The 26,960-nt window shown below is 43.2% G+C and overlaps 2 protein-coding genes and 1 pseudogene across 3 annotated transcripts in view; 1 reads left to right on the top strand and 2 right to left on the bottom strand.

Moving 5' to 3' along the window:
* The window catches only part of LOC133979965 (NACHT, LRR and PYD domains-containing protein 3-like), a 71,653-nt gene extending 65,507 nt beyond the window's left edge, over positions 1-6,146 (bottom strand). The window contains exon 1 of the mRNA XM_062418517.1: positions 6,048-6,146. Coding sequence (XP_062274501.1) covers positions 6,048-6,112 — 65 coding nt within the window. The 5' untranslated portion in view covers positions 6,113-6,146. The remainder of the gene's footprint in view (positions 1-6,047) is intronic.
* Positions 6,147-17,024: 10,878 nt separating this feature from the next.
* LOC133981089 (uncharacterized) lies at positions 17,025-19,858 on the bottom strand (annotated as a pseudogene).
* A 1,480-nt stretch (positions 19,859-21,338) lies between these two features.
* Positions 21,339-23,348, top strand: LOC133980012 (uncharacterized). 2 transcript variants are annotated; one of them, XM_062418573.1, is made up of 2 exons: positions 21,339-22,831; positions 22,871-23,348. In XM_062418573.1, the coding sequence occupies exon 1, from the start codon at positions 21,371-21,373 to the stop codon at positions 22,775-22,777; it is 1,407 nt and encodes a 468-aa protein (XP_062274557.1). In that variant the 5' UTR covers positions 21,339-21,370; the 3' UTR covers positions 22,778-22,831; positions 22,871-23,348. The 2 variants fall into 2 exon arrangements, with proteins under 2 accessions (XP_062274557.1, XP_062274558.1); XM_062418574.1 differs by having other exon boundaries at positions 22,889-23,348.
* Positions 23,349-26,960: the final 3,612 nt, after the last annotated feature.

Consider the following 26,960-nt stretch of genomic DNA (forward strand, 5'->3'; position numbering starts at 1 on the left):
TGCAGCTGTCTCTCTCTGCAGCTGTCTCTCTCTACAGCTGTCTCTCTCTGCAGCTGTCTCACTCTGCAGCTGTCTCTCTCTACAGCTGTCTCTCTCTGCAGCTGTCTCACTCTGCAGCTGTCTCTCTCTGCAGCTGTCTCTCTCTGCAGCTGTCTCTCTCTACAGCTGTCTCTCTCTGCAGCTGTCTCTCTCTCTCTGCAGCTGTCTCTCTCTACAGCTGTTTCACTCTGCAGCTGTCTCTCTCTGCAGCTGTCTCACCCTGCAGGTACAGGCACGCTGTGAGCATGATGCATTCATGAGCACAGGACAGCGTCGGACATGAGATATTTGAGCAAATGGTGCACAGGGGCACAGCCCTCCTGTTACAGAGACTTGAACATTCAGTTGGAATCAAAGGAACTGCATTAAACTGGTTTAAGTCTATCAGATCGATTTCAGTTTGTACGTTAATGATAAATCCTCCACGCAAACATAAGTTAGACACGGTGTTCCTCAGGGTTCAGTGTTTGGACCAATACTATTCACCTTATATATGCTTCATTTACCGTCATACTATGAGAAACAATCCATACAGTTATCATTGTTATGCAGACGATACTCAATTATATCTTTCAATAAAGGCAGATGAAAGCAACCAGTTAACTCAACAACAGACATGCCTTAAGGACATAAAGGCCTGGATGACCTGCAACTTCCTGCTACTAAACTCAGAAAACACTGAAGTTATTGGTCTTGGCTTCAAACACGTAAGACATCCTGAACTCCTGTTCTCTATTCACTGATGAATGGGCTCCTTCATGAAAAGTTCACAACAACCTGCATGAAGAGAACATGACAGTAATTCTGTGTTGTATATTTTCTGTTTTTAATTCAATTGTATTAGATTTTCATGACTTAGTAAAAGTCTTTATTGAAGATTAAATGACAGAAACATAAATCCTGCCTCACATGTTGGTGTGGAAGGAGTTTTACTTACTGTATACTTGATGTTACATCACTTCAGCTCAGACAGTACACTAAATCTTTTTATCATAAACTCTTCATGTAAACTAGAAACTGAGGAGAAGCCAAAAATATGACTTTATATATACAGTAATGAAACTGACCTGAGAGTTTCCAGTCCACAGTGTGGACTCTCCAGTCCAGCAGACAGCTGCTTCACTCCTGAATCGTGCAGGTTGTTGTTACTCAGGTCCAAATCTCTCAGAATAGAGGACTGGGAGCTGAGAACTGAGGACAGAGCTGCACAGCTTCTCTCTGAGAGGTTACAGCCACTCAACCTAGAGAATAATTGTAATAAATCAATTCACAGAGACAATATATAAAGACAATAAAAGCTTGGTGGGTAAACTTTTACAGACAGTTGAATCCTGACCTGAAAGTTTCCAGTCCACAGTGTGGACTCTCCAGTCCAGCAGAAAGCTGTTTCACTCCTGAATCCTGCAGGTTGGTGTGACTCAGGTCCAAATCTCTCAGACTAGAGGACTGGGAGCTGAGAACTGAGGACAGAGCTGCACAGCTTCTCTCTGAGAGGTTACAGCCACTCAGCCTGGAAAATAATTGTAATAAGTTAATTCACAGATCGAATATTTCGTTGAACCGCCTTTAGCTTTGATTACAGCAGCATTCGCTGTGGCATTGTTTCGATAAGCTTCTGCAATGTCACAAGATATATTTACGTCCAGTTTTGCATTAATTTTTCACCAAGATCTTGTATTGATGATGGGAGAGTCGGACCACTGTGCAAAACCTTCTCCAGCACATCCCAAAGATTCTCAATGGGGTTCAGCTCTGGACTTTGTCTCATGCTCCCTGAACCACTCTCTCACTATCTGAGCCCGATGAATCCTGGCATTGTCAACTTGGAATATGCCCGTGCCATCAGGCAAGAAACAATTCCATTGAAGGAATAATCTGGTCATTCAGTATATTCAGGTAGACAGCTGACCTCATTCTTTCATAATGTTCTGAACCAAACTTAAACATGTGGCGAAATCACACAAAAAAAAAACAGTAGAACTCAGGGCTATGTTTAATAGTGAAAGTAAGAACATTTCCACACGCGCAATGCGAAGGGAATTCAAAGGATTGGGACTGAACAGCTGTGCAGCCTTAAGAAAACCACTAATCAGTGAGGCTAATCGGAAAAAAAGGCTTCAATTTGCTAGGGAGCATAAAGATTGGACTCTGGAGCAATGGAAGAAGATCATGTGGTCTGATGAGTCCAGATTGACCCTGTTCCAGAGTGATGGGCGCATCAGGGTAAGAAGAGAGGCAGATGACGTGATGCACCCATCATGCCTAGTGCCTACTATACAAGCCTGTGGAGGCAGTGCTATGATCTGGGGTTGCTGCAGTTGGTCAGGTCTAGGTTCAGCAACATTATGAAAGAATGAGGTCAGCTGACGTAAATAAATCTTGTGACATTTGCAGAAGCTTATCGTAACAATACCACAGCGGATGCGGCTGTAATCAGAGCTAAAGGCGGTCCAACGAAATATTAAGAGTGTGTGACCATTTTTTTTGGTGGCGACTTTTTTTTTTGCCAGGCAGTGTATAAAGACAAGAAAAGCTTGGTAGTTCAACTTGTACAAACAGTTGACTCCTGACCTGAACGTTTCCAGTCCACAGTGTGGACTCTCCAGTCCAGCAGAAAGCTGCTTCACTCCTGAATCCTGCAGGTTGTTGTTACTCAGGTCCAGATCTCTCAGACTAGAGGACTGGGAGCTGAGAACTGAGGACAGAGCTGCACAGCTTCTCTCTGAGAGGTTACAGTCACTCAACCTGGAGAAGAATCAGCAGAACAAAAGAATCACAAACATTACTTTTCTTCATTGAGCAAAGATGAAACTAAATTAATCTGGATAGTTCTGTGTGCACTTACAGAGCTTTGTTGGAGGCTTTGAACACTGGCAGCAGCCTCAGAAGAGCCTCCTCTGAAGCAGAGTATTTCTTCAGGTCAAACACATCCAGATCTTTTTGTGATGACAGTAAGATGAAGACCAGAGCTGACCACTGAGCAGGAGACAGTTTATCTGTGGAGAGACTTCCTGATCTCAGGTACTGTTGGATCTCCTCCACTAGAGAACGATCATTCAGTTCATTCAGACAGTGGAACAGATTGATGCTTCTCTCTGCAGACACATTCTCACTGATCTTCTTCTTGATGTACTTGACTGTTTTCTGATTGGTCTTTGAGCTACTTCCTGTCTGTGTCAGCAGACCTCGTAGGAGAGTCTGATTGGTCTGCAGTGAAAGACCCAGGAGGAAGCGGAGGAACAAGTCCAGGTGTCCATTTGGACTCTTTAAGGCCTCGTCCACAGCACTCTGGTAGAAACGGGTTGATTTGCCTCCGAACACTTCAGACCAGGATGTTTTTTGTTCTTCATCCAGCAGATTGACTCCAGACTTGATGAATGTCAGATGGACATGAAGAGCAGCCAGAAACTCCTGAAGGCTCAGATGGACGAAGCAGAACACCTTGTCCTGGTACAGCCCTCTCTCCTCTTTAAAGACCTGTGTGAACACTCCTGAGTACACTGAGGCTGCTCTGATATCGATGCCACACTCTGTCAGGTCTGATTCATAGAAGATCAGGTTGCCTTTCTGCAGCTGCTCAAAAGCCAGTTTTCCCAGAGACTGAATCACCTTCTTGCTCTCTGGACTCCAGTGTTGATCTGTCTCAGTTCCTCCATCATACTTGACGTTCTTCAGTTTGGACTGAAGCACCAGGAAGTGGATGTACATGTCAGTCAGGGTCTTGGGCAGCTCTCCTCCCTCTCTGCTTTTCAACACATCCTCCAGAACTGTAGCAGTGATCCAGCAGAAGACTGGGATGTGGCACATGATGTGGAGGCTTCGTGATGTCTTGATGTGGGAGATGATGGTGTTGGCCTGCTCCTTATCTCTGAATCTCTTCCTGAAGTACTCCTCCTTCTGTGGGTCAGTGAACCCTCTGACCTCTGTCACCATGCCGACACACTCAGGAGGGATCTGATTGGCTGCTGCAGGTCGTGTGGTTATCCAGAGGCGAGCAGAGGGAAGCAGTTTCCCCCTGATGAGGTTTGTCAGCAGCACATCCACTGAGGTAGACTCTGTTACATCAGTCAGGATCTCAGTGTTGTGGAAGTCCAGAGGAAGTCGACACTCATCCAGACCGTCAAAGATGAACACAACCTGGAACTCTTCAAACCTGCAGATTCCTGCTTCTTTGGTTTCAGTAAAGAAGTGATGAACAAGTTCCACCAAGCTGTACTTTTTCTCTTTCAGCACATTCAGCTCTCTGAAAGTGAATGGAAATGTGAAGTGTATGTCCTGGTTGGCTTTGTCTTCAGCCCAGTCCAGAGTGAACTTCTGTGTTAAGACTGTTTTCCCAATGCCAGCCACTCCCTTTGTCATCACTGTTCTGATTGGTTCATCTCTTCCAGGTGAGGCTTTAAAGAAGTCTTCTTGTCTGATTGATGTTTCTGGTCTGTCTGGTTTCCTGGATGCTGTTTCAATCTGTCTGATCTCATGCTCATCATTGACCTCTGCAGTCCCTCCCTCTGTGATGTACAGCGGTGTGTAGATCTGATTCAGAAGGGTTGGGTTTCCTGCTTTAGCGATCCCCTCAAACAGACACTGGAACTTCTTCTCCAGGTTGGACTTGAGTTTACGTCGACACTTTGCAGCACGAGCTCCTGAATGAACAAACAACAAATGAAATCAGTGAGTGGATCCTACAGAAAGTCTAGAAATCTGAACATGTAAGTGTGTCTGTGTAGTTTTTCCTCTTCCATCAGTTAGGGCTGGGGCGACGAAAACTGACAACAGGAACAGTGACCCCCTTAAATGGTGGAAGGATAATGTGTGTTGAAATGCTAACATTCCTCCACTCCAATGCACACACACAGACACACACATAGACACACACTACAAAGAGTATTCTTGAGTGAAAAGGCAGAGGCTATGTTCCTGTGAATGAAGAGCACTTTATATTTTATTTATTTTATGTTGATAACATTTTCTTGATTCTTGCACAACAGTTTTATTTATTGAAAGTATTTTATTTTATTTTTTGTTAAATGTTACCTCTGGCGTCAGATTCATCACTTGAATTTTATTTTGGAATTTGGTAATTTTTGGTAAAAACAATAAAAATATGTTGGAATGAATAAATTTGTATTTTTTCAGTGAGATACATAAATTAGCATATGTAAATTGCTATATAAGTCAAATAATGGGAAAATAATCGATAATCGAATCGAATTGAAAAAATGAATTGTTAGATTAATCGATTACAAAAATAATCGTCAAACAGCCTCTGATCTGATGCAGATGTGTGCAGCATATTTACAGCAGAGTTTGAAATATAAACCTCTCCCATGTTGCCTCCATTTCCTCTCCATCATGTTAAATCTGTTAAAATCCTCTTACTGCTCTGCAGACGCTCAGCCAGCTCCTCCTGCTTCATTCTCCTCAGGAAGTGCACTGTGATCTTCAGAAATGCCTCTCTGCTGCTCCTCCTCTGCTCTTCCTCCTCACCGTCCAGCACCTTCTCATCCTCACTCTGACTCTCTAAGCATTCTGGGTCATCTGGACTCAGACCCCTCTGGACTCTCTTCAGCTCGTTCTTCACAAAAGTGACGATGTTCTCCTCCAGCAGCTGGAACAGAAAGATAAAGTGAACATTTCATTTAAACTGGTAGAACACAACATGTGATTCATGTGTCAGTCTGAAGGCCTGCTGGTCTAAACAGAGCAGCATGGACACTGTTAGGACCTGAATGCTACTTTAGTATTTCATCTGTGGTTGATGGAGTTAATAGTAAAAGGTGTGTTTGTACATGTACACACCATAAATATGGAGTCCAGCTGTGTTTGATGCTGCTGTGCAGACTGATCACTGGGAACCTCTGAGCTCTGCTGCTGAACTCTGTGGAGAAAACATCACGTTTAAGGACATTTAATGACTCAAATCTGCACTCAGCTTATTAAAGATGTTCTGTCATGATGACTAAATGAACTCCTGTAAATGCTGCTCTGATTACTGGATGTTAAATTCTTACCTTCCATCAGCAGGTTGTCCATCTTTAAACATAATAGGACGACCCATAGACCAGTCACTCTTCATGGACACACAGCTGGGTTCAGGAGAGTCTGCTCTCTGCTGCTGAATCCTGATATGAATAAAGAAGTAAAAAAAGCATGTAGTTAACACCAAAGAACTGCTGCCCAGCTTCACTGAGTCTCTGCTGCCCAGCTTCACTGAGTCTCTGCTGCCCAGCTTCACTGAGTCTCTGCTGTCCAGCTTCACTGAGTCTCTGATGCCTCCACAGACATCCAGCCAGCTCCCAAAACATCAGCCCCCTCTGCTGAGGTCCTCCTGTCTCTTGGTCTCCTTTCTACGTGGTTTTGTTGACACCTTGGTCTCCAAAGTTTCTGCCCTGAGCAGCTATTTCAGCCTCCAGAGTGGTCCTGTCCATCTGTCCTGCCTTCTTTCTCCTCTTTGTTTTCTCCCTCCTGACCAGCCTGGAGGAACATTTGGGAGCTGTCCCTTGAGGGGCGACTGTCATGATTCCTGTTTAAGGTCTGTTTGTGTTGTCCTGTCTGTTTCTGTCCCTGCCTTCAGTTTCAAACCCACCTGCTCACCTGCTGCCACTGTGTAATTCCCTCATAAGCTCCTCACTACATATACTGCTCTCAGTCAGTTTCTTTCATTCTAGACACTAGATTGTGATGCTGTTCCTGTCTGTTACTGTTCTTCTTGTTACCTGTTCCTGCTGGTTTCAAACTTATTTGAACTGCTTTCCCTTCATGGTCTGTAAGCTTGTCTGTTGGTTTCTGAGCATTAAAGCTGTTTTCATTTAACCTGTCTGTGGTGTTTGTGCCTGGTTCACCTGCTCCGCCCCACATAACACAGGAGGTTTATTCATCCCAAACAGCCAACCAACCATTATTACATTCTTACCTTCCATCAGCAGGTTGTCCATCTTTAAAGAAAATAGGACGATACATAGACCAGTCACTCTTCATGGACACACAGCTGGGTTCAGGAGAGTCTGCTCTCTGCTGCTGCATCCTGATACAAACAAACAACAAATCAAAGAGTTTAAAAAGATTAATTTTGAGCAGACTGTCAGCAGCTGAAGTTTTAGAAGAAGAATGAAAATCAGTAAGAAGACAGTGGATGAGAAACGTTCTCCTGTTCATCAAAATGTCATCTGATGAAAGATGCTGTCTCATCTTAGTTGATTAGTTGACTAATCAGTGGTTGAGCTCTTTGTTAACTCACAAAGTTAGTAGTTCATTCTGAGTTATTGAGACTTATTATTCAGTAGTTGAGTGTCAGATGTGACAGTGAGTGTGAATAATGATGGTGGAGTGATGTGAGTGGAGAACAGTGATGGACAGTTAGAGATCCTCATCTCACCTCTGAGCTTTGGTCTGGCTGTCATGTTCCCCACACAGAGAGCTTTTAGAGGGAGGGACTCCCTCCTCTCTGTCCTCACACTGATCCATAGCAGAGAAACACCTTCACACAAACACAACAACATGCTCATTCATTACAACCAGCTGCACATCACACAGGTCTGCACTGCTGTCTAACATCCTGTCATTATTCATTCCACCACCAGATGGAGCCAAAGTAACAAACTATTTAAAGACTTTCACTGAGCTTTAATGTTTAATAACTTAGTTTCTGAATGTTCCACTGACTTTTCATTTGCCTGATTAAATAACTGAATATCATGAATGAAAAGATGTTTTCAACAGTATTTCTGTCACCTTCTTTTAACACATTTCATAGTATATTATTATATTGCTTTTATTACCTGTTCATCACTAACCGTCCCACCTGTGAAACAAACTCTTTCTGTTGTAACTGTGGATTAGTTATTATAATAACTGTCATAATGTTTGTCAGGTTCAAGATGACTGAATGAGGCGACCTTTGATACGACCAATTAAATGAATCAAACACACAATTACTGACTTCAAGAAACAGTTTTACACAAACAACAGTCAATCACTTTAGTCTATTTATCTAAAGTTTAGTACAATGAATGTCATCGTACCCAAACCCTTTAACAGCCAGGTTCAGTTGTTGGGCAGGGTGCTGAACCATTTGAGAATGACCCAGAAGCTTTTATTTTCCCTTAAGGGAAACTTGGCTTGCAGATGGGTTAAAAAATAGACAACTATCAAAAACATAAAAAACATAATCACATGACAGACCAATCACAAGCAACAATCAAGTCTGGCTGAATTGAAACCACTAAGAAAAGAATTTAAAACTGTGAGGGTTATCGCTCTGGGGACAAAGGAGGTTCTGGTCCTGTTCTAGAGGGGAGAGAGGTGGCTTACACAGTCTAGTACAGACCTAGCTTTTATTAACCCTAACCCTTACCAGATACCTTCACAACGTGGCCCATTTGGTTTTTATCCCTGACACAAATGCTACCAAACCAGGCGATAAAAGAAAAAGTAAGCAAAGGTTCAGTAAAAGACTTATAAAAAAGAGACATCAGTTTCTTGTCCACATTAAAAGAATTCAGCTTTCTCAAGAAGTACAAACGTTGTTGTCCCTTCCTACAGAAAACCTGAGAGTTAACATCACATTTTAACTTATTATCAATCACTGTTCCCAAATACTTATATTGGTCAGTGAATTCTATTTGACTCCCTTTAATGTATATGGGGTTAGGGTTGAGCAGGTTTGGGTTCTTCTAAGGTCAATAACCATGTCCTTAGTCTTAGAGGGATTGAGGAGGAGGAAGGACTTGTCACACCACTGTACAAACTCATCTACCACTGGCCCATGTTGAGACTCGTTTTTATGGAGAAGATAATAACAATAACAGTATCGTCAGCAAATGTAAAAATGTGCCTATTCCCATGCTGGCTTCTACAGTCATTGGTGTAGAGGATGTAGAGCAATGGGGACAAAACACAGCCCTGAGGCGAGCCAGTGGAAGAGAGGCGTCTTTCTGACAGATCCTCACCCTCTGTGACCTCTGTGTTAAAAAATCAACGATCCAGGCTAAAAACAGTCTGTCCAAGTTCAAATTCATTATTATTTTTTTAGCTAAAACGTGGGTCTGAATAGTATTAAAAGCAGACGAAAAATCTAAAAATAAAAGCCTGGTATGTGTGCCTGTTCCCTCCAGGTGGCACAGTAGAAGATTGAGCATCCTCAACCCGCTTACCTGCATCATCAACCCCCCTACCTGCATCCTCATCTCCCCTACCTGCATCCTCATCTCCCCTACCTGCATCCTCATCTCCCCTACCTGCATCCTCAACCCCCCTACCTGCATCCTCAACCCCCTTACCTGCATCCTCATCCCCCCTTCCTGCATCCTCAACCCCCCTACCTGCACCCTCAACCCGCCCTACCTGCATCCTCAACCCCCCTACCTGCATCATCAACCCCCCTACCTGCATCCTCATCTCCCCTACCTGCATCCTCATCTCCCCTACCTGCATCCTCATCTCCCCTACCTGCATCCTCAACCCCCCTACCTGCATCCTCAACCCCCCTACCTGCATCCTCAACCCCCTTACCTGCATCCTCATCCCCCCTTCCTGCATCCTCAACCCCCCTACCTGCACCCTCAACCCGCCCTACCTGCATCCTCAACCCCCCTACCTGCATCCTCAACCCCCCTACCTGCATCCTCAACCCCCCTACCTGCACCCTCAACCCGCCCTACCTGCACCCTCAACCCCCCTTCCTGCATCCTCAACCCCCCTACCTGCATCCTCAACCCCCCCCTACCTGCATCCTCAAACCCCCTACCTGCATCCTCAACCCCCCCTACCTGCATCCTCAACCCCCCTACCTGGATCCTCTCTCTGCATCCCCTACCTGCATCCTCAACCCCCCTACCTGCATCCTCAACCCCCTACCTGCATCCTCAACCCCCCCTACCTGCATCCTCAACCCCCCCTACCTGCATCCTCAACCCCCCTACCTGCATCCTCAACCCCCCTACCTGCACCCTCAACCCCCCCACCTGCATCATCAACTCCCCTACCTGCATCCCCTACCTGCATCCTCAACCCCCCTACCTGCATCCTCAACTCCCCTACCTGCATCCCCTACCTGCATCCTCAACTCCCCCACCTGCATCCTCAACCCCCCCACCTGCATCCTCAACCCCCCTACCTGCATCCTCAACCCCCCTACCTGCACCCTCAACCCCCCCACCTGCATCCTCAACTCCCCCACCTGCATCCTCAACCCCCCCACCTGCATCCTCAACTCCCCTACCTGCATCCCCTACCTGCATCCTCAACCCCCCCACCTGCATCCTCAACTCCCCCACCTGCATCCTCAACCCCCCTACCTGCATCCTCAACCCCCCTACCTGCATCCTCAACCCCCCCTATCTGCATCCTCAACCCCCCCACCTGCATCCTCAACCCCCCTACCTGCATCCTCAACCCTCCTACCTGCATCCTCAACCCCCCTACCTGCATCCTCAACCCCCCTACCTGCCCTATAGGCAAACTGCATAGGATCTAGTTTGTTCCCCCACTCTTGCTAGCAGTGCAACCTTAACCAACCTTTCAAAGGACTTCATAACTAGTGAGGTCAGAGCTACTGGCCTAAAGTCATGATATAGTTTTTTGGTACCGGAACAATAGTGGATTCTTTCCATACTGCTGGAACCTATTAGAACTATTAAACATACTGGTGAATACACCACTAAGTTGCTCAGAACAATGTTTCAGTATTTTACCTGAGTTCTTATTGCGCTTGTTTTTCTTTAACACAGCCTTGACATCATCCTGAGTAAATGAAAGGGGGCTTGACTCAGAGCCAGCTGGTCCTCTCCATAATTCATCAGTTTCATCTGAAAAATCATAAATATCAAAGCGTGAATAAAAGGCATTTAATGCTTCAGATAGGTCACTATTTCTCTCATAACCTGAGATTTGAAAAGGCTTATTTCATGTTTTGTGCTGATTTGTCGTGTGTGTGTGTGTGTGTGTGTGTGTGTGTGTGTGTGTGTGTGTGTGTGTGTGTGTGTGTGTGTGTAATATGTAAAACAACACATATCAGTAGTTACCTGGATAATTTCTGCCTTTCTGAAACGCCTCTGTTAATGAAGGTGTGTTATCTGTCTGCTCTCTCTCCTCACCTCGTTTCTCTTGTACCTCATCATGACTTTGGGTGGGAGTTGTTTAAATGCTTTACTAGATTTGTGGTTTTTGCCACAGTATCTCAGTTTTGTCACATATATCACATTTTGATTCGGTGCTATTGTAACTTATTGTTTAGTACTGAGTATTTCTGGGCAGACAGCTTAGAGTCATTTTATGTTTCTTCCGGTTTAGTATTTACAGTGTATATGTGGGAGGGTTTATTTTGGAGGGGTGGAGCGGAAGTGTATGTTGTGTGCTGCAATGGACGAAAAAGGAGAAGTGAAGAAGAGTGAAGGAGCGCACGTCCTGTTCAACAGCTCCGTGTTTTATAGTCTAAAGACAAATAACTCCACACAACGTTTCAGACGGAGTATTAGGGCCACGTGAGGAAAAAACATTTAAACATTAAAATGAAATGTGGAGAATAAAGTTGAAATATCCTGCAGACTTTAATCTGAGCGTGTCAGTGAAACCGGCTCCTAGAAAACTTAAACCAAGAAACCTAAAGATGATCAAATCCCACAATCCCACAGTTTGACATGTTTATAACATATATATCATGTTTCCAGATCTAAATCTCAATGAGTTTAACTTTACTTAAGTATTATTCCTAATACTGCGTCGCACCAAGCTGCTTTAAATAATGACAAGAAAAGACAAAGAAAGTGAAAGTAAAGAAAAAGGATTAGAAACAAAGGCCCGTACTCTAACCAAACTGTGACAAACTATATTCCACTTGGAGATGGTCCTATAACAATAAATATAAAATGAGGCTAGAATCAGTGAGTTTAGTGTCCTGATACCGATATGGATGCTTTTACATTTTAAATCAAACCAAACAAAAAGAACCAATAATACTCGTCAGTGTTGAGCCTGAACGCGTTCAACGTGAACTGATCGTTCTGTATTTCTGCCTGATGAACGTTATTGTGAACGCGTTCATTCTGGCGTTAGTGAACGGCTCTCTCTCACAGTTTAACTTGGTTCAAGAGAGAAAACCCGGCTAAAACACACCGTAAACAGCCTTAACATGTAGCGGGAATAAAACCCAATCTGGCAACAGCAGCCAGCACAGAGTCGCACCGCCGCATGCGCCATCACAATGCGAAGCATGGAGGCAAAAACACATGAAGGCAGCAGAGCAGCTCTACCTCAGACCATTAATACAGCATCTTCGTATGATTACTGACAACTATTTACAAATCAGATGCATAGTTTCAGTGTTAAAACTGATCAAATAATTGCTGTCTGTGGTTCTATATGAGCTGTGGCAATCATTTAGAAAAATAATAGCTCGCAGCAACAGATTGGAAACAAAAGAACTATGAACTAATTCAACATGTTGAATTATGAACTATGAACTGAACTAGTTCATTTTAAAATGTGTGAACTGAACTTTGAACTAGTTCATGTAGGAAGTGAACTTTCCATCACTGTCCGTCGCACATTTCTGCAACCAGCAGCTGAGTTTGTTCCTGTGTGTCTAACTACAGCCGGTCTCTGAACATTATATTACATTTAATAATCTGATGAAATGATTATTTAAAGATGAACTATTAGGATGGAAACATGTATATTTAGGTATCGATCCGCCATCACTAATAACTAGCAGCCAAACCAGCGGCCTGCTTAATGTCGTGATGACTGATCATTATATCTGCAATCAGTTCTCTGGAAAGCTTCATTACAGTGTGCATATACGGAGAGATGTCTCTGCTTTCTACAGGGTTAAATACATTTCTCACTTTACATCATATTCATCATATTGTTATTAATACACTGCCTACCTCTTCCTCGCGCTGCTTCTCTTCCGTGTTTGCAGACAGGTGAAAGAGAGAGAGAGACGTGACGCTCCTCTGCTTCTGAAGACGGAAACTCAAGTTAAACAAGATCAATACAACAAGTAACAGCGAAACATATTTATACCAATAAATCACACAACTATACATACTATCATTTTAAAAATACACGTAACTTATTGAAATCAAACATAAGTACCAAAGACAAATCACCAGTGTTTGTCTCAGCTCTTCCTCTTTTGTCTTCCTCTTCCTGGGTTTGCAGGATCTGCGTGTTTTAGTGTAAATAAATATGAAATGATGGTCTGCTTGCCTCTGATTTACTGTAACACCATAACACACTATTAGAAGAACAAGCTGTATATGTGAAATAACTCAAAGACACATTAGCTTTTATTTAAGCTGCATTTTGACACTTTATGGCTTATTCTGTATATTTGTGCTCATTTAGTTTTTACTCACAATTAATGCTCAAGGAGATACTGAGACTTACTTTACTTTTCTTTTCTTTTAACACTGCCAAAGAATGAGATCAACCAATAATAACCTAAATAAAATAAAAAGTGACAGATGTAATAATGTACATTGTTAGCATTGTAAGGTTATAGTTTTATCTTGTGTTTTAAATGTAGTTTAGTCAGCTGCAGCACTGTGAGAAGAGTTCTTTGTGTTTCTAATGTTAATCTAACAGCAGCTGTAGTGTTGTTGTAGTTACTGCAGGGCTCCAGCAGGGGGAGCGGTGGTGTAGTTACTGCAGGGCTCCAGCAGGGGGAGCGGTGGTGTAGTTACTGCAGGGCTCCAGCAGGGGGAGCGGTGGTGTAGTTACTGCAGGGCTCCAGCAGGGGGAGCGGGGGTGTAGTTACTGCAGGGCTCCTGCAGGGGGAGCGGTGGTGTAGTTACTGCAGGGCTCCAGCAGGGGGAGCGGTGGTGTAGTTACTGCAGGGCTCCAGCAGGGGGAGTGTAGAGCTGTCAGTCACACGTGAGACAGAGCAGAGGACGAGAGGCTAATATTAGTCTCTGTTATAGTCTGCTGTCATTTCTCATCGCTGCTCTCCGGCCAAGAGTGAGTGGACAACAGGAGTAAATATGGGAAACACTCAGCTATTATTGTTTGTTTTTAACACTTACAGGACTCAAAGTAAAGTTCAGATCCTCCAACGGGCCTCTGGTCTGAGCCTCTTACCAGCGTAGTAGTGAAAGGAGTCTATAAGCAGGAGGCTCCTACAGGGAACCTAAACACAACCACAGTTAGCCCTCACTAACTACAACTTCTAGCAGTTCAATATCAACCACCTCTGTCCAGAGCTCATGGCAGCAAGAGGAAGGACCTTCAATCATCTAGCCCTGATTATGGGATGTTTAGAGGAGGGGCCAAGTATTATATTATATTTATTTTATATTATACTTTATTATATTATATATCTCTTTTGACAAACACGTGGACTGCTGTGGAGAAGGCCAGCAGTGTGAAGTACTTGGGGGTTCACACTGCTGACGACCTCACTTCAACCACCAACACCACAGCAGTCCTCTAAAAAGCTCAGCAGCGAGTCAAGGAAGGAAGGGAGGAAGAAGGAAGGGAGGGAGGGAGGAAGGAAGGAAGGATGGAAGGAAGGAAAGATGGAAGGGAGGAAAGGAGGAAGGAAGGGAGGGAGGAATGAAGGAAGGATGGAAGGGAGGAAGAAGGAAGGGAGGAAGAAGGGAGGAAGGAAGGGAGGAAAGAAGAGAGGGAGGAAGAAGGAAGGAAGGGAGGAAGGAAGGGAGGGAGGGAGGAAGGAAGGGAGGGAGGGAGGAAGGAAGGATGGAAGGAAGGAAGGATGGAAGGGAGGAAAGGAGGAAGGAAGGAAAGGAGGGAAGGAAGAAGGAAGGAAGGGAGGAAGAAGGAAGGAAGGGAAGAAAGAAGGGAGGAAGAAGGAAGGAAGGAAGGAAAGAAGGAAGGAAGGAAAGGAGGGAAGGAAGAAGGAAGGAAGGGAGGAAGAAGGAAGGAAGGGAAGAAAGAAGGGAGGGAGGAAGGCAGGATGGAAGGAAGGAAGGAAGGAAAGGAGGAAGAAGGAAGGAAAGGAGAAAGGAAGGAAGGAAGGAAAGGAGGAAGAATGAAGGAACGGAGAAAGGAAGGGAGGAAGGAAGGGAGGAAGGAAGGAAGGGGTTCACACTGCTGACGACCTCACTTCAACCACCAACACCACGGCAGTCCTCAAAAAAGCTCAGCAGCGAGTCAAGGAAGGAAGGGAGGGAGGAAGGAAGGAAGGGAGGAAGAACGAAGGGAGGAAGAAGGAAAGTAAGAAGGAAGGAAAGAAGGAAGGAAGGAAGGAAGGAAGGAAAGGAGGAAGGGAGGATGGAAGGGAGGAAAGAAGAGAGGGAAGAAGGAAGGAAGGAAGAAGCAAGGAAGGGAGGAAGAAGGAAGGGAAGAAAGAAGGGAGGGAGGAAGGCAGGATGGAAGGAAGGAAGGAAGGAAAGGAGGAAGAAGGAAGGAAAGGAGAAAGGAAGGGAGGAAGAAGGAAAGTTTCCCACTGTTTGTCAGATATTATTGTATTCATCTCCAATTCCCATTATTCTTTAATATCCAGGTTATTTTCTCCCAGATCTTCTTGTAGAGCCTTATATAAAAGGGTCAATGACGTATCAGGATGTTCAACAGGTCAATTTAAAAAAAGCTAAAATGAGAATATCTATTGCAGTAGTTCAAACATTAAGAATGTTGAGTTCACATAAATTCATATTAAAATAGTAAATTAGGTGTTTTATGTGTTTTTTCATTTCGATGAATTAGAACTGACCTTAAAAAAGTCATGTGGTGCCTAACCCTAACCCATGATCTATCTTAAAATAAATGAATTTATTTAACATGCTTAAATATCTTTTTACAAGTTGAGTAATATAAAGTGTTTAGAAACAAATGATTTGTTTGTCTTTTGAGTTTTTGTAAATAATAATCTGATATTTATGTTCTATGATGTCACAGTTGACTTCTTAAATGTATGTAAGACTTATTTTTCCTGTAAATTGCTTAAAAATGATTTTAAGAATTAAAAAATACATTTCAGTTAATCATACTGTATCAGTGGTTAATATTAAAAGTGATATTTAATACAGTTATTGGTATTATTGGTCACACCACATGATGAATGGTTGCACCAAATGACATAAAGACCTCATATCATTAAAAATCTATTGAAAGAAATAAAAAAACAATGACTTTAATACAAAATAGAATTAAACCAGTGGTTTTATTACAATTTCACAGAATTTTAATAAACTCAAACATTTCATGAACATTGTTTAAAACATAAGTGCAGCATGCATTCATGGCTTTGTCATGAACAAACTTTTCATTTAACTTGACGATGGAATAAGTCAGTTTTGATTATTGAATGATTCTCTTCTCCTAGCAGGGTACACTGCTCCTGCTGCAGGCTCACAATTAACACACTGCCAATGGCAAGCAGTCTTTACCTTGCATGGGAGTCATTCTGGTAAAATAGATTAGAACAGTTAGAAATAAATAATTACTGTCAAGTTACGTGCTGTTGAAGTGTGTATTTGTTGACCACAGCTCTGCCCAAACTTGAAAACGGCTGATCAACTGCTGAAGGACACGATGGACTCAATTCTGTTCAATCTTGAGTTTTTTATTTTGGGGCAGAAGGGGATGAATGGGGTGTAACAGAATAGGTTAATAACCTAGGATAAACAGAAAGACAAAGGCATTAATAGCAAATAATTTCAGTTCACACTTCTTAATATAAAGAATAAATGAATTAATAAATGTTAATGTTACTTGATAAATGAAATGAAATTAAACTTATTCAGATTAATTCAACTCAAATCATTTCAAAAAGGTTAACAATTAAAGTAACAAGCTACACCAAAGGTCACTATTAGAGTACTAGAAACAAAGCACGAGTACCAAAGTACTTCTATAAAATCATAATAAAGTTTCTGTGTACATACATCTACTGATGCCTAGTCTGGACGCATCCTCAGTGATGTTCCTGGGCTCATAGGGCGTTTCGGGTCTTTCAACATCATACGCCCTCCTCCAGGTGACCCCGCCAGGGCTGATCAGACCCCAGCTTGCGTCCAGACGGCTAGCTAACTACCATGACTCCATGGCTCCCCTCTTTTGAGCCAAAGCCATCTTGAGGCTCTTTCTGCCGCTTCGGTGGTGCTGCGGATGGCTCTCCTCTTTCTCTCTCCCTCGATGCCTAAGCTACTGAAGGCTCTGGCCAATGATCGGGCTGCGAAACCCCTGCATCCAACCTCCACAGGGAAACACCTTGCTCTCCAGCCAGCCTGCTGGCAGTCGCTGACCAGTCCCGAGTATTTGGAGAGCTTCCTTTCAAAGGCTTCTTCCAGGCGGTCTTCCCACGGGACTGTCAGCTCCAGCAGCACTGCTTGCTTGGTGGACTCCGAGACAAGAACTATGTCTGGTCGCAGAGTTGTGACAGCAATATGGCTGGGGAACTTTAGCTGGTGTTCGAGATCCACCAACAACTGCCAGTCTCTTGCAGACATGAGAATGCCTGCAGATGTTGTTCGTCTGACTGGAGTTGGGTTGTCTCCAGCTCTGACGAAGGTGATGGATTTCTTGGAGGGACGGAACTGCTTTGCCCACTCCAGGCCTGTGCTGATGGCTTCCGCAATGGCCTTAAGCACTTGGTCATGCCTCCACCTGTACCGTCCATCTCCAAATGCTCATGTGCAGCAGCTGAGGATGTGTTCCAGGGTTCCTCGCTTGGAGCACAGTGGGCATGCTGGTGTTTCTGCTATGCCCCATATGTGCAGGTTAGATGGGCTCGGAAGCACGTCATACACTGCCTGGATGAGGAATTTAAGGCGGTGAGGCTCAGATTTCCACAGCTCTGCCCAGGTCACTTTCCTCTCGACCGCGTTCTCCCATCTCGTCCAAGCTCCCTGTTGCTTCATCCCCACTGCCTTGCAGGTTCTCGTCTCTTCCACTGCTGCTCTCACCTCCTCCTGGACAAGGTGCCGCCCTTCCTTCCCCCTGGTGTTGATTTGGGGAGTTGGAAAGGAACCTAGCCCTGCTCGGCCTCGTGTGACCACTCCCACCAGGCTCCTTTGGCGCAGCCTTGCATCAGCCTCTCGAACTGCATCCTCTGCCATCCATTTCCTGCCAGTCCTCACTTGGATCCCTGCCTTAGCCACCTTCGGGTCACTTGAGTCCCTGTACTGAACCACTTCTCTGGCTCTCGATACTTTAAATTCCTCCTGCAGGGATTTGAAAGGGAGTTGCAGTTTGTTTGAATTTCCGTAGAGAGCGATGCTGCTCAGGCTCCTTGGTAGGCCAAGCCATCTCCTGAGGTCTCAACTGTCGAGATAGGGACAGCATAGACCAGGAGGGGCCATAGGATCCTGGGAAGAATGCCATGTTGGTAGACCCAGGCTTTAAACTTCCCAGGGAGGCCAGACTTGTCCACGGATTTCAGCCAGCCATCCAACTCAGTGCAGGTTGACTGAATAGATGTAGTGTCTCTGAGAGAGCAGTCATAAACCTTCCCCAGGCTCTTGACTGGTTTCTCTGTGATGGTTGGGATGGCTGTGTCTGTGATGGTGAACCGGAACTTGTCCTCCACCTTCCCTTTTCTCAGCACCATTGATCTGGATTTGATGGGTTTGAAACGCATCCGGGCCCACCCCACGAGCTTCTCAAGCCCCTTCAGAATCCACCGGCAGCCTGGGACTGATTCTGTCATGACTGTGAGGTCATCCATAAATGCCCTGATGGGTGGTTGCCGTTTTCCGGAGTTTGAACGGGGCCCTCTGCACTCTGGTTCAGCAGACTTGGTGAGCAAGTTCATGGCTAGGGAGAACAGCGTCACAGAGATAGTACACCCTGTGATGATACCGATCTCCACCTTATGCCAACTGGATGTTAATGCTCCTGAAGAGACCCTCATGCTGAAGTTGTTGTAATAATCAGCGATGAGGTCTCTACACCTGCTGGGTACATGGTGTTTCACCAGGGTGAGCTGGACCAACTTGTGTGGAATGGAACCGAAAGCATTTGCCAAATCAAGCCACAGCACTGACAAATTGCCTTTGTTTTCTCTGGCCTCCCGAATAAGCTGTGTCACCACACCGGTATGCTCCAGACATCCTGACATTCCGGAAATGCCTCCTTTCTGGACTGATGTATCGATGTAGATGTTCTTTGCCAGGTAGGTACACAGCCGCTTGGCTCCAATTTACTCAACAAAAATAACCATTGCAACCACAAACACACAATCAAAGCATTTGGGAAGCATGGCCTCCAAACTTAAACATCTACTGCTGTACCAGTGGTGTCTTCAATGGTCGATCAGGAGCTGTGGCTGTGAGGTGTCTCCAGGAGCAGGCAAGAGAGCTGACTGAGCCAGCTCCAAACATTTCAGACCATGCTTCCTGTATGGGTGCGCAGGTGAATGTGCTCCCTCAGGCACTTCCTTCCTCTTACCTGGGGTTCCACCACTGATGTGGTTGCCATCAGAGAATGTTATTCCCCAGGGTCCTCCAATTCTTTTGACTGGTGTGAGGCTTCTGTGGAAGGTGATTTGGTTGAGCCGTGTGTATTCCTCAAACAGGTGGATAGCTTCTTCTCTAAGTCTTTCAGACAGAGGTTTGTCCCATGTGTCTCGTGTTAGAGTTTTGCCTCCAGCTTCCTGAAAAGCTCTTCTGACTAGAATGGCTCCCTTTTGTTTGGTAGGTGTTGCAAGGCCTATGGGGTCATACAGGCTAGCCACTTGGCTAAGAAGTTGTCTTCTAGTCAGTGGGTTTGGAGTTTTTTCTCTTACCTCTTTCCCAAGAAGATTTTGGCTGATTCTCATCTTCTTTTTTCTCTTTGAGAAGTTGATTGAAGTCATGAGATACAGTTTGTCAGATTCGACCAGGTACCCAACTCCAAGGGCTTTGTTGTCTCCTTCTCTCATTTGGTTGGGAAGAATGAAGACTTGATCCGACGTTTCTGGATGTAATTAAATGCATCATTGCCAAAGTGACATTGCATTTTTCTCATGATATTAAAAAAAAATTAAACAAACTGTTGCTTCTGAAATCTTAGAAAAAATGACTCAAATTGCATAAAAATATATTCCAAATAAAACTAAAATAAAGGAATTAATTAAATAAATCATTGACTGAATATAAACGTTTCTAATCTAGGACATATCTTTCATTGAAAACACTCTGCAATGGTTACACCACATGATATTTTCAAGTTCAGTCAACATTTACAGGCACATAATTGACCACCAAAATAAAACAAAAGGTCACTATGAAATTTATAATCAAAATATATATTTGTAGAATAACGTAATATTTATTGTTTTCTTGAGGTCATACCACATGATATCCAAATATGGCAACTACATACCAGCCATTGAAAAGCTTCATTCTTTCCATATTTTAGAAAGAGTTACAAACCTGCTTGTTGTATCCATGGGTCCTTGGCAAACTAGTGTATGATGCAACATCCTGCCTTTGAATGATTTTCATCATAAAAGTCCCAGAGTGGTTGTTTCTTGATATTTCATAAAATCATCATCGTCAGACAAAGTTTGTTTTTATGTTATGATGGAAAAATAAATACAAATGGTTTGCACTGTTGTACAGTTCTATAAAACACTCTGGAAATCATGCCAAACAGGGCAGAACATACATTTGAATAGATTTGGAGTCATTTCAAATAAGTTTTCATAACAGCAGTCATGGCCAGACGGTCGCACCACATGACATTTAGTCACTTTAAATAACAGAAACATGACTAATAACTAGTGAGTACATATAAAGGAAAGCTACTACATATGTATGGGATTTTTTATCCATTTAAACCTTTTTCAAACTGAATAAAATGCAGTCGGACTGAAAATGTAGGCGTCACGTCATTGACCCAAATGTGATATACATGTTTGTGTCACTGTTCCCTGTATAGTTGAAATGAAAATATACTTTATTTTAGATGGTAGGGAACAAAGCAGTAAATCATTTTTAATAAAAGTTTGTGTCAATATATTTAAAATGTCTTCTTCTACTTTAAAACTTTACTTTGATAGTCTTATTTATTTAAATCTTTGGTGCAGTTATATTTATGCTTTTATATCAGACTCTTTACGCTTTGTTGACTTTAAACTTTTTATAAAATATCACAAATGTTTTTAACTTTTAGCGTTATTTAAAAAAACATTCAAATATATTTGATTGTAAAAATGATGAAATGTTTCTGTAATGTTTGAAAAATAATGAGAATATTTAAAATGTTTGTTTTGAGTTTGTTGAATAAAAACATGAAAACAACAAAGTTCAAAATAGTTTGAATTTATTTTGATGAAAATGTAAAAACTGTAAAATGTGAAATAAAAACATTTATTAATAAAAAACAGTTTCTGCTCCTCTCTGCTCCTCTCTGCTCCTCACTGCTCCTCTTTGTTCCTCACTGCTCCTCAATGCTCCTCTCTGCTCCTCACTGCTCCTCACTGCTCCTCTCTGCTCCTCACTGCTCCTCTCTGCTCCTCACTGCTCCTCTTTACTCCTCATTGCTCCTCACTGCTCCTCTCTGCTCCTCACTGCTCCTCTTTACTCCTCACTGCTCCTCTCTGCTCCTCTTTACTCCTCTCTGCTCCTCTCTGCTCCTCTTTACTCCTCGCTGCTCCTCTCTGTTCCTCTCTGCTCCTCTCTGCTCCTCGCTGCTCCTCGCTGCTCCTCACTGCTCCTCTTTGCTCCTCTTTACTCCTCGCTGCTCCTCACTGCTCCTCTCTACTCCTCGCCGCTCCTCACTCCTCCTCACTGCTCCTCTTTGCTCCTCTCTGCTCCTCTTTACTCCTCTTTACTCCTCGCTGCTCCTCACTGCTCCTCTCTGCTCCTCACTGCTCCTCTCTACTCCTCACTGCTCCTCTCTACTCCTCTCTGCTCCTCTTTACTCTTCTCTGCTCCTCTCTGCTCCTCTTTACTCCTCTCTTCCTCACTGCTCCTCTCTGCTCCTCACTGCTCCTCACTGCTCCTCACTTCTCCTCTCTGTTCCTCTCTGCTCCTCCTTACTCCTTGCTGCTCCTCTCTGCTCCTCTCTACTCCTCACTGCTCCTCTCTACTCCTCTCTGCTCCTCTTTACTCCTCTTTACTCCTCACTGCTCCTCTTTGCTCCTCACTGCTCCTCTCTGCTCCTCAGTTCTCCTCGATGCTCCTCTTTACTCCTCACTGCTCCTCTTTACTCCTCACTGCTCCTCTTTAATCCTCACTGCTCCTCTCTGCTCCTCAGTTCTCCTCGATGCTCCTCTTTACTCCTCACTGCTCCTTACTGCTCCTCTCTGCTCCTCTTTACGCCTCTCTACTCCTCTCTGCTCCTCTTTACTCCTCGCCGCTCCTCACTGCTCCTCTTTACTCCTCTTTGCTCCTTTACTCCTCACTGCTCCTCTCTGCTCCTCTCTGCTCCTCACTGCTCCTCTCTACTCCTCACTGCTCCTCTCTGCTCCTCTTTACTCCTCTTTGCTCCTCTCTGCTCTTCTCTGCTCCTCTCTGCTCCTCTCTGTTCCTCACTGCTCCTCTCTGCTCCTCACTGCTCCTCACTGCTCCTCACTTCTCCTCTCTGTTCCTCTCTGCTCCTCTTTACTCCTCACTGCTCCTCTCTGCTCCTCACTGCTCCTAACTACCCCTCACTGCTCCTCTCTGCTCCTCACTGCTCCTCTTTACTCCTCACTGCTCCTCACTGCTCCTCTCTGCTCCTCACTGCTCCTCACTGCTCCTCCTACAGAGACACTGAGGAACCAGAGCAGACCATAAACCCAGCACACAGAGGATCAGTGAATGTGGTGTTGAAGGTGTGGAGGTGGATCAGTGTGTCAGAGGAGACTCTGTAGAAGGACAGAGTGCCAGCAGGACAGTCCACATACACTGCTACTCTGTTAGAGACAGAGGAGGAGGAGGAGGAGGAGGAGGAGGAGGAGGAGGAGGAGGAGGAGGAGGAGGAGGAGGAGGAGGAGGAGGAGGAGATGGGTGTTTCTCTATTATTGTGCCAGACAGAGTAACCACCAGCAGAGCAGATCAGACTCCAGGACTGATCATTCCTTCCAAACAAACAGTCATCACTGTTTCCTTTCCTTCTGATTCTTCTGTAACTCACTGATATATTAACGTTTCCTCTCCACTCGACCTCCCAGTAACATCGACCAGTCAGAACATTTCTACACAGCAGCTGATCCCAGTGGTCAAATCTGTCTGGATGATCAGGATATGACTGATCCTCCTTCACACGTGTCACCTTCCTGTTGTTATCAGACAGTTTGAGGAATCTGTACATTGTGTTTGGATCCAGTTCCAGTTCACAGGCATCTGATGGAGAGAACGAGACACAATACAGCTGCAGTTTATCATCTGTTGATTTATTAACTACTTTACTGAAACCATTCAAACTTAAACCATCTCCATGACAACTGAGACCCTCCATCACTGAGGAAGACCATGAGATGTGACTGAAAGCTTTGGACATACAGAGTAAGTGGACCTTTAGATGAGAATGTTTTTCAAAGTGAAACTTGATTCCAGCTACGTCTGATGTTTGTCTGAATGTAAATTCAACAGTTCAGGTCATTATATAATATAAACTGTCCAATAAAACAATATACTAAACAAATAAAACATGCTGAATGTCCATGGCTAACTAAGGGTTTAATAAATGAGACTTCATAAAATATAAAACTCAAAAGTCAGAAAATAAATATAAGAAGTATAAAAATAAGTGAACTAACATGTTGAGGGCAAGAAAGAAGGAGTACTATAGGACACTATTAGAAACAAACAGGCAATATGAAGGAAATATGGAGCTTTCTGAACAGTATTATTAAAAATGGATCTCAGAAAATGAGTTATCCTCTTATTAAATACATAGGAACGTTATGGGATTAGGGGAGAGGTCTTGGTTTGGATTCAAAGTTATTAAAGTAACAGACAGCAGTTTGTGAGGTTAGGTGACAGTTGCTCTAAATGTTTGGACCTGCGGTCCCACAGGGGTCAGTATTGGGACCAACATGTTTTATGACATATGTCACATATCAAAAGTATTGAAGCTTGTTCTTTCTGCGGATCACACTCATAGTTGTTGTTCGGGTGATGATTAACTACAAGATATGGTAACCATGGAAATGATCAAACTAAAAACCTGGTTTGATAAAAATAAATTGTCACTAAATTTGAATAAAACTAAAGTAATGTTGTTTCACTGCAGAAGAAACAAACAAGTAAAAATACAGATAGATGGTGTGAATATTGAACAGGTTACTGAAAATAGATTTGTTGGGGTCATAATTGATGAAAAGCTTTGTTGGAAGGCAAACATTAAACATATACATCCCAAAAGGAGCATTGCAGTATTAAGTGAAGCCAAACAGGTCCTGGATTATAAAGCGCTTCACATTTTGTACTGTTCACTGGTCTCACCATACTTAAGTTACTGCGCTGAAGTTTGGGCCAATAATTACAAATCTAATGTACAGTCATTGTTTATTCTTCAGAAAAGAGCAATTTGCAACATCCATCATGCAGAGTACAGGGATCATTCAAATCCATTATTCTTACTGTCTCATTTACTGAAGTTTGCTGATCTGGTGGAATTTCAAATAGCTCAAACAATGTACGAAGCAAAAAACAACCAACTGCCTGCAAATATCCAAAACATGTTCAGTGTAAGAGAGGAGGGCTACAATCTAAGAGGTCAGACTTATTTCTAAACTGTTAGCGTGCGAACGATGAGGAGGAACTTTTGTATTTGTGTTTGTGGTGTGAGGCTATGCAGCAGTCTAAATGTGGAACTGAGGGAATGTCCAAACATTAAGATTTTTATAAAGAGGTACAAAGAAATGATCTTCAGTAGGTATAGGAATTAAGATGCTATTATTATATATGTATATTTATATGTATGTGTATTATATGTGATTTGGTTGTGTCCAAAAATGAGTGGATGACAATGGACTTGGTCCTTTGTGTACTATTATTTATATTACTTTGAGTTAATGGTGATAATATTTATGAAAGTGACAATGGTGGCAATGTGGTGATGATGATGATGATGATGCTGATGATGATGATAAAGATATAATACTAGGACTAGATAATAATGGTGATATAGACGGTAATGATTAGTGATAATAATATTAATGATAATATATTTCTATATACTACACAGGAACACAGGTACAGAAATGTAAGTTGTGAATTAGAGCAGGAATTAAATAAGTGTAAACTTCATCCTGCTCCTTTTCAGGCTCAGTTACTGACAGAAGAATGTCATTGTTTGCTTCTTTTATTTGTTTCATTCTTGGTTGATTTGCTTTTTTCCTTTTGGATTTGAAATTGTTCGTTTATGTCTGAAAATAAACATTAACACAAAAAACATAACATAAAATTATGAAATAAAACGTATTAGCTTGTAAAATGCAGCTGTTAGTCTCTCAGCACCTGTCAGCATTCATTATAAATTGATTCCAATGAGAGTCATTGGGCCAGATGCAAGAATATGTTCATATTTTTCTTCTTAAATCTGTCGTACTTTTCTCGTGAGGTGGAATTTACGAGTGAGCCACGTCGGATTCACCAAACACTCGTATCACCAGGAAACAGTCGTAAATGACCTTCGTAAACATGATGAATCCCAGCTGTTCTAAATGAACCCGCGTTCCCGAGAATAGTAAATTAACATGAATGACGCCCCCAAAATACCAAATAAGGTCAGACAACCGGCAGGTTGTGGAGAAGCTCCATTCATGAAAATGGCACTAAAGGCTAAAAATAAGAACTTTACGAGCTCTCAGACTGAGGTCCCGCTCTCAGAAATAGATCAACAGAAACACAGATTATTATTTAGTGTTAGTGGAATTAAAGGTCCTGAGAAAGACAAAGAATGAGGAAAAATGACCCGTGCTGTGAACGCTGTCTCAGCTGTTGCACCGTCACAGAAATAAAAACAACAATGACTGAACATGAATTATGTCATCAGACAGGGAGTTAAACTATTACTAAGATAAGCAACAGTTATTAATAAATAGTCAGTTTATATTGTGGAAAAGTAACTGTGGACAAGTCGCTTTGTAGTTTCGGCCGCTAATATTTATATTGTAAGCTTGCATTATATCATAGTTTCAATTGTCAATTTAAATGACTGATATATCTACCTAAATTGTTAAATAGCCTTCTTCTTTATACTAAATAGCCTAATAATTTTACAAACAATAAGTAATGTCATCATGATTATGGATTCAGAAGTGCAATTTAATGAACATAGTATACACTCCCCCCTTCTCTACATCCCCTGTAGTTCACACCCATTACTCAGGGGTCTCTAAAATACTGACAATATAATAATCGCTCAGCCTGCGGATCGACATTATTCATTTCTCTGTTAAGTGGTAGTCAGCATACAGTGATGTTAAAAAGAAAATCCAAGTCAGTTGATTCTGAAGCTCAACTGCTGATGTTACACCTGCTGCCGGACTGCTGTCGGCACAGACCTGCTAACACCCGGGATGACAACGCAGGGCAAGCCAGCAGAAGAAGTTGGAGATGAGTGTACCCGTGTGGAGGTGTTATGTGTTCATTAAGTATATGATGTCGAACCCCCCCCCCCCCCCCCCCCCCGGAAAAAATTTAGTTCCCCAAAAGACATGATATCGTTGGCTCGCTGCCATCAGACAATTAGACAGTAACAGTCGTGTTTTATTGCTTTGGAGGACTGCAGGTTGGTTGTGCGTGACAGGTACGACAGGTCTGCACCACTCGTACATTTTGTTCGTACCTAAGAGAAAATCCAAAATACGAGGAAATTGGTGAATGCAGCAAATCCTCGTAAATCACTCGTACGCATGCTTTAAGAACGAATCTGTGCGTACGAGTAGTTCTTGCATCTGGCCCAATGTAAACCCTTCACAAGCACGTGACCTGAGGCTGCTCTCTGATTGGCTTCCTTCAGTTTTCCAGGACACGCCCACTTTTATTGGCAGCGAATTGTTGTTTTATGTTTTTAATCTACTGTGATTGGACAGATGTATGATT

The sequence above is a fragment of the Scomber scombrus genome, chromosome 5, assembly GCF_963691925.1.
Source record: "Scomber scombrus chromosome 5, fScoSco1.1, whole genome shotgun sequence".
NCBI classification, from domain to species: Eukaryota; Metazoa; Chordata; class Actinopteri; order Scombriformes; family Scombridae; genus Scomber; species Scomber scombrus.

What these genes read in the sequence shown, in the direction of transcription:
- LOC133980012 (XM_062418573.1), top strand. Translation starts at nt 21,371, where the DNA reads ATGCTCCTCTCTGCTCCTCACTGCTCCTCACTGCTCCTCTCTGCTCCT.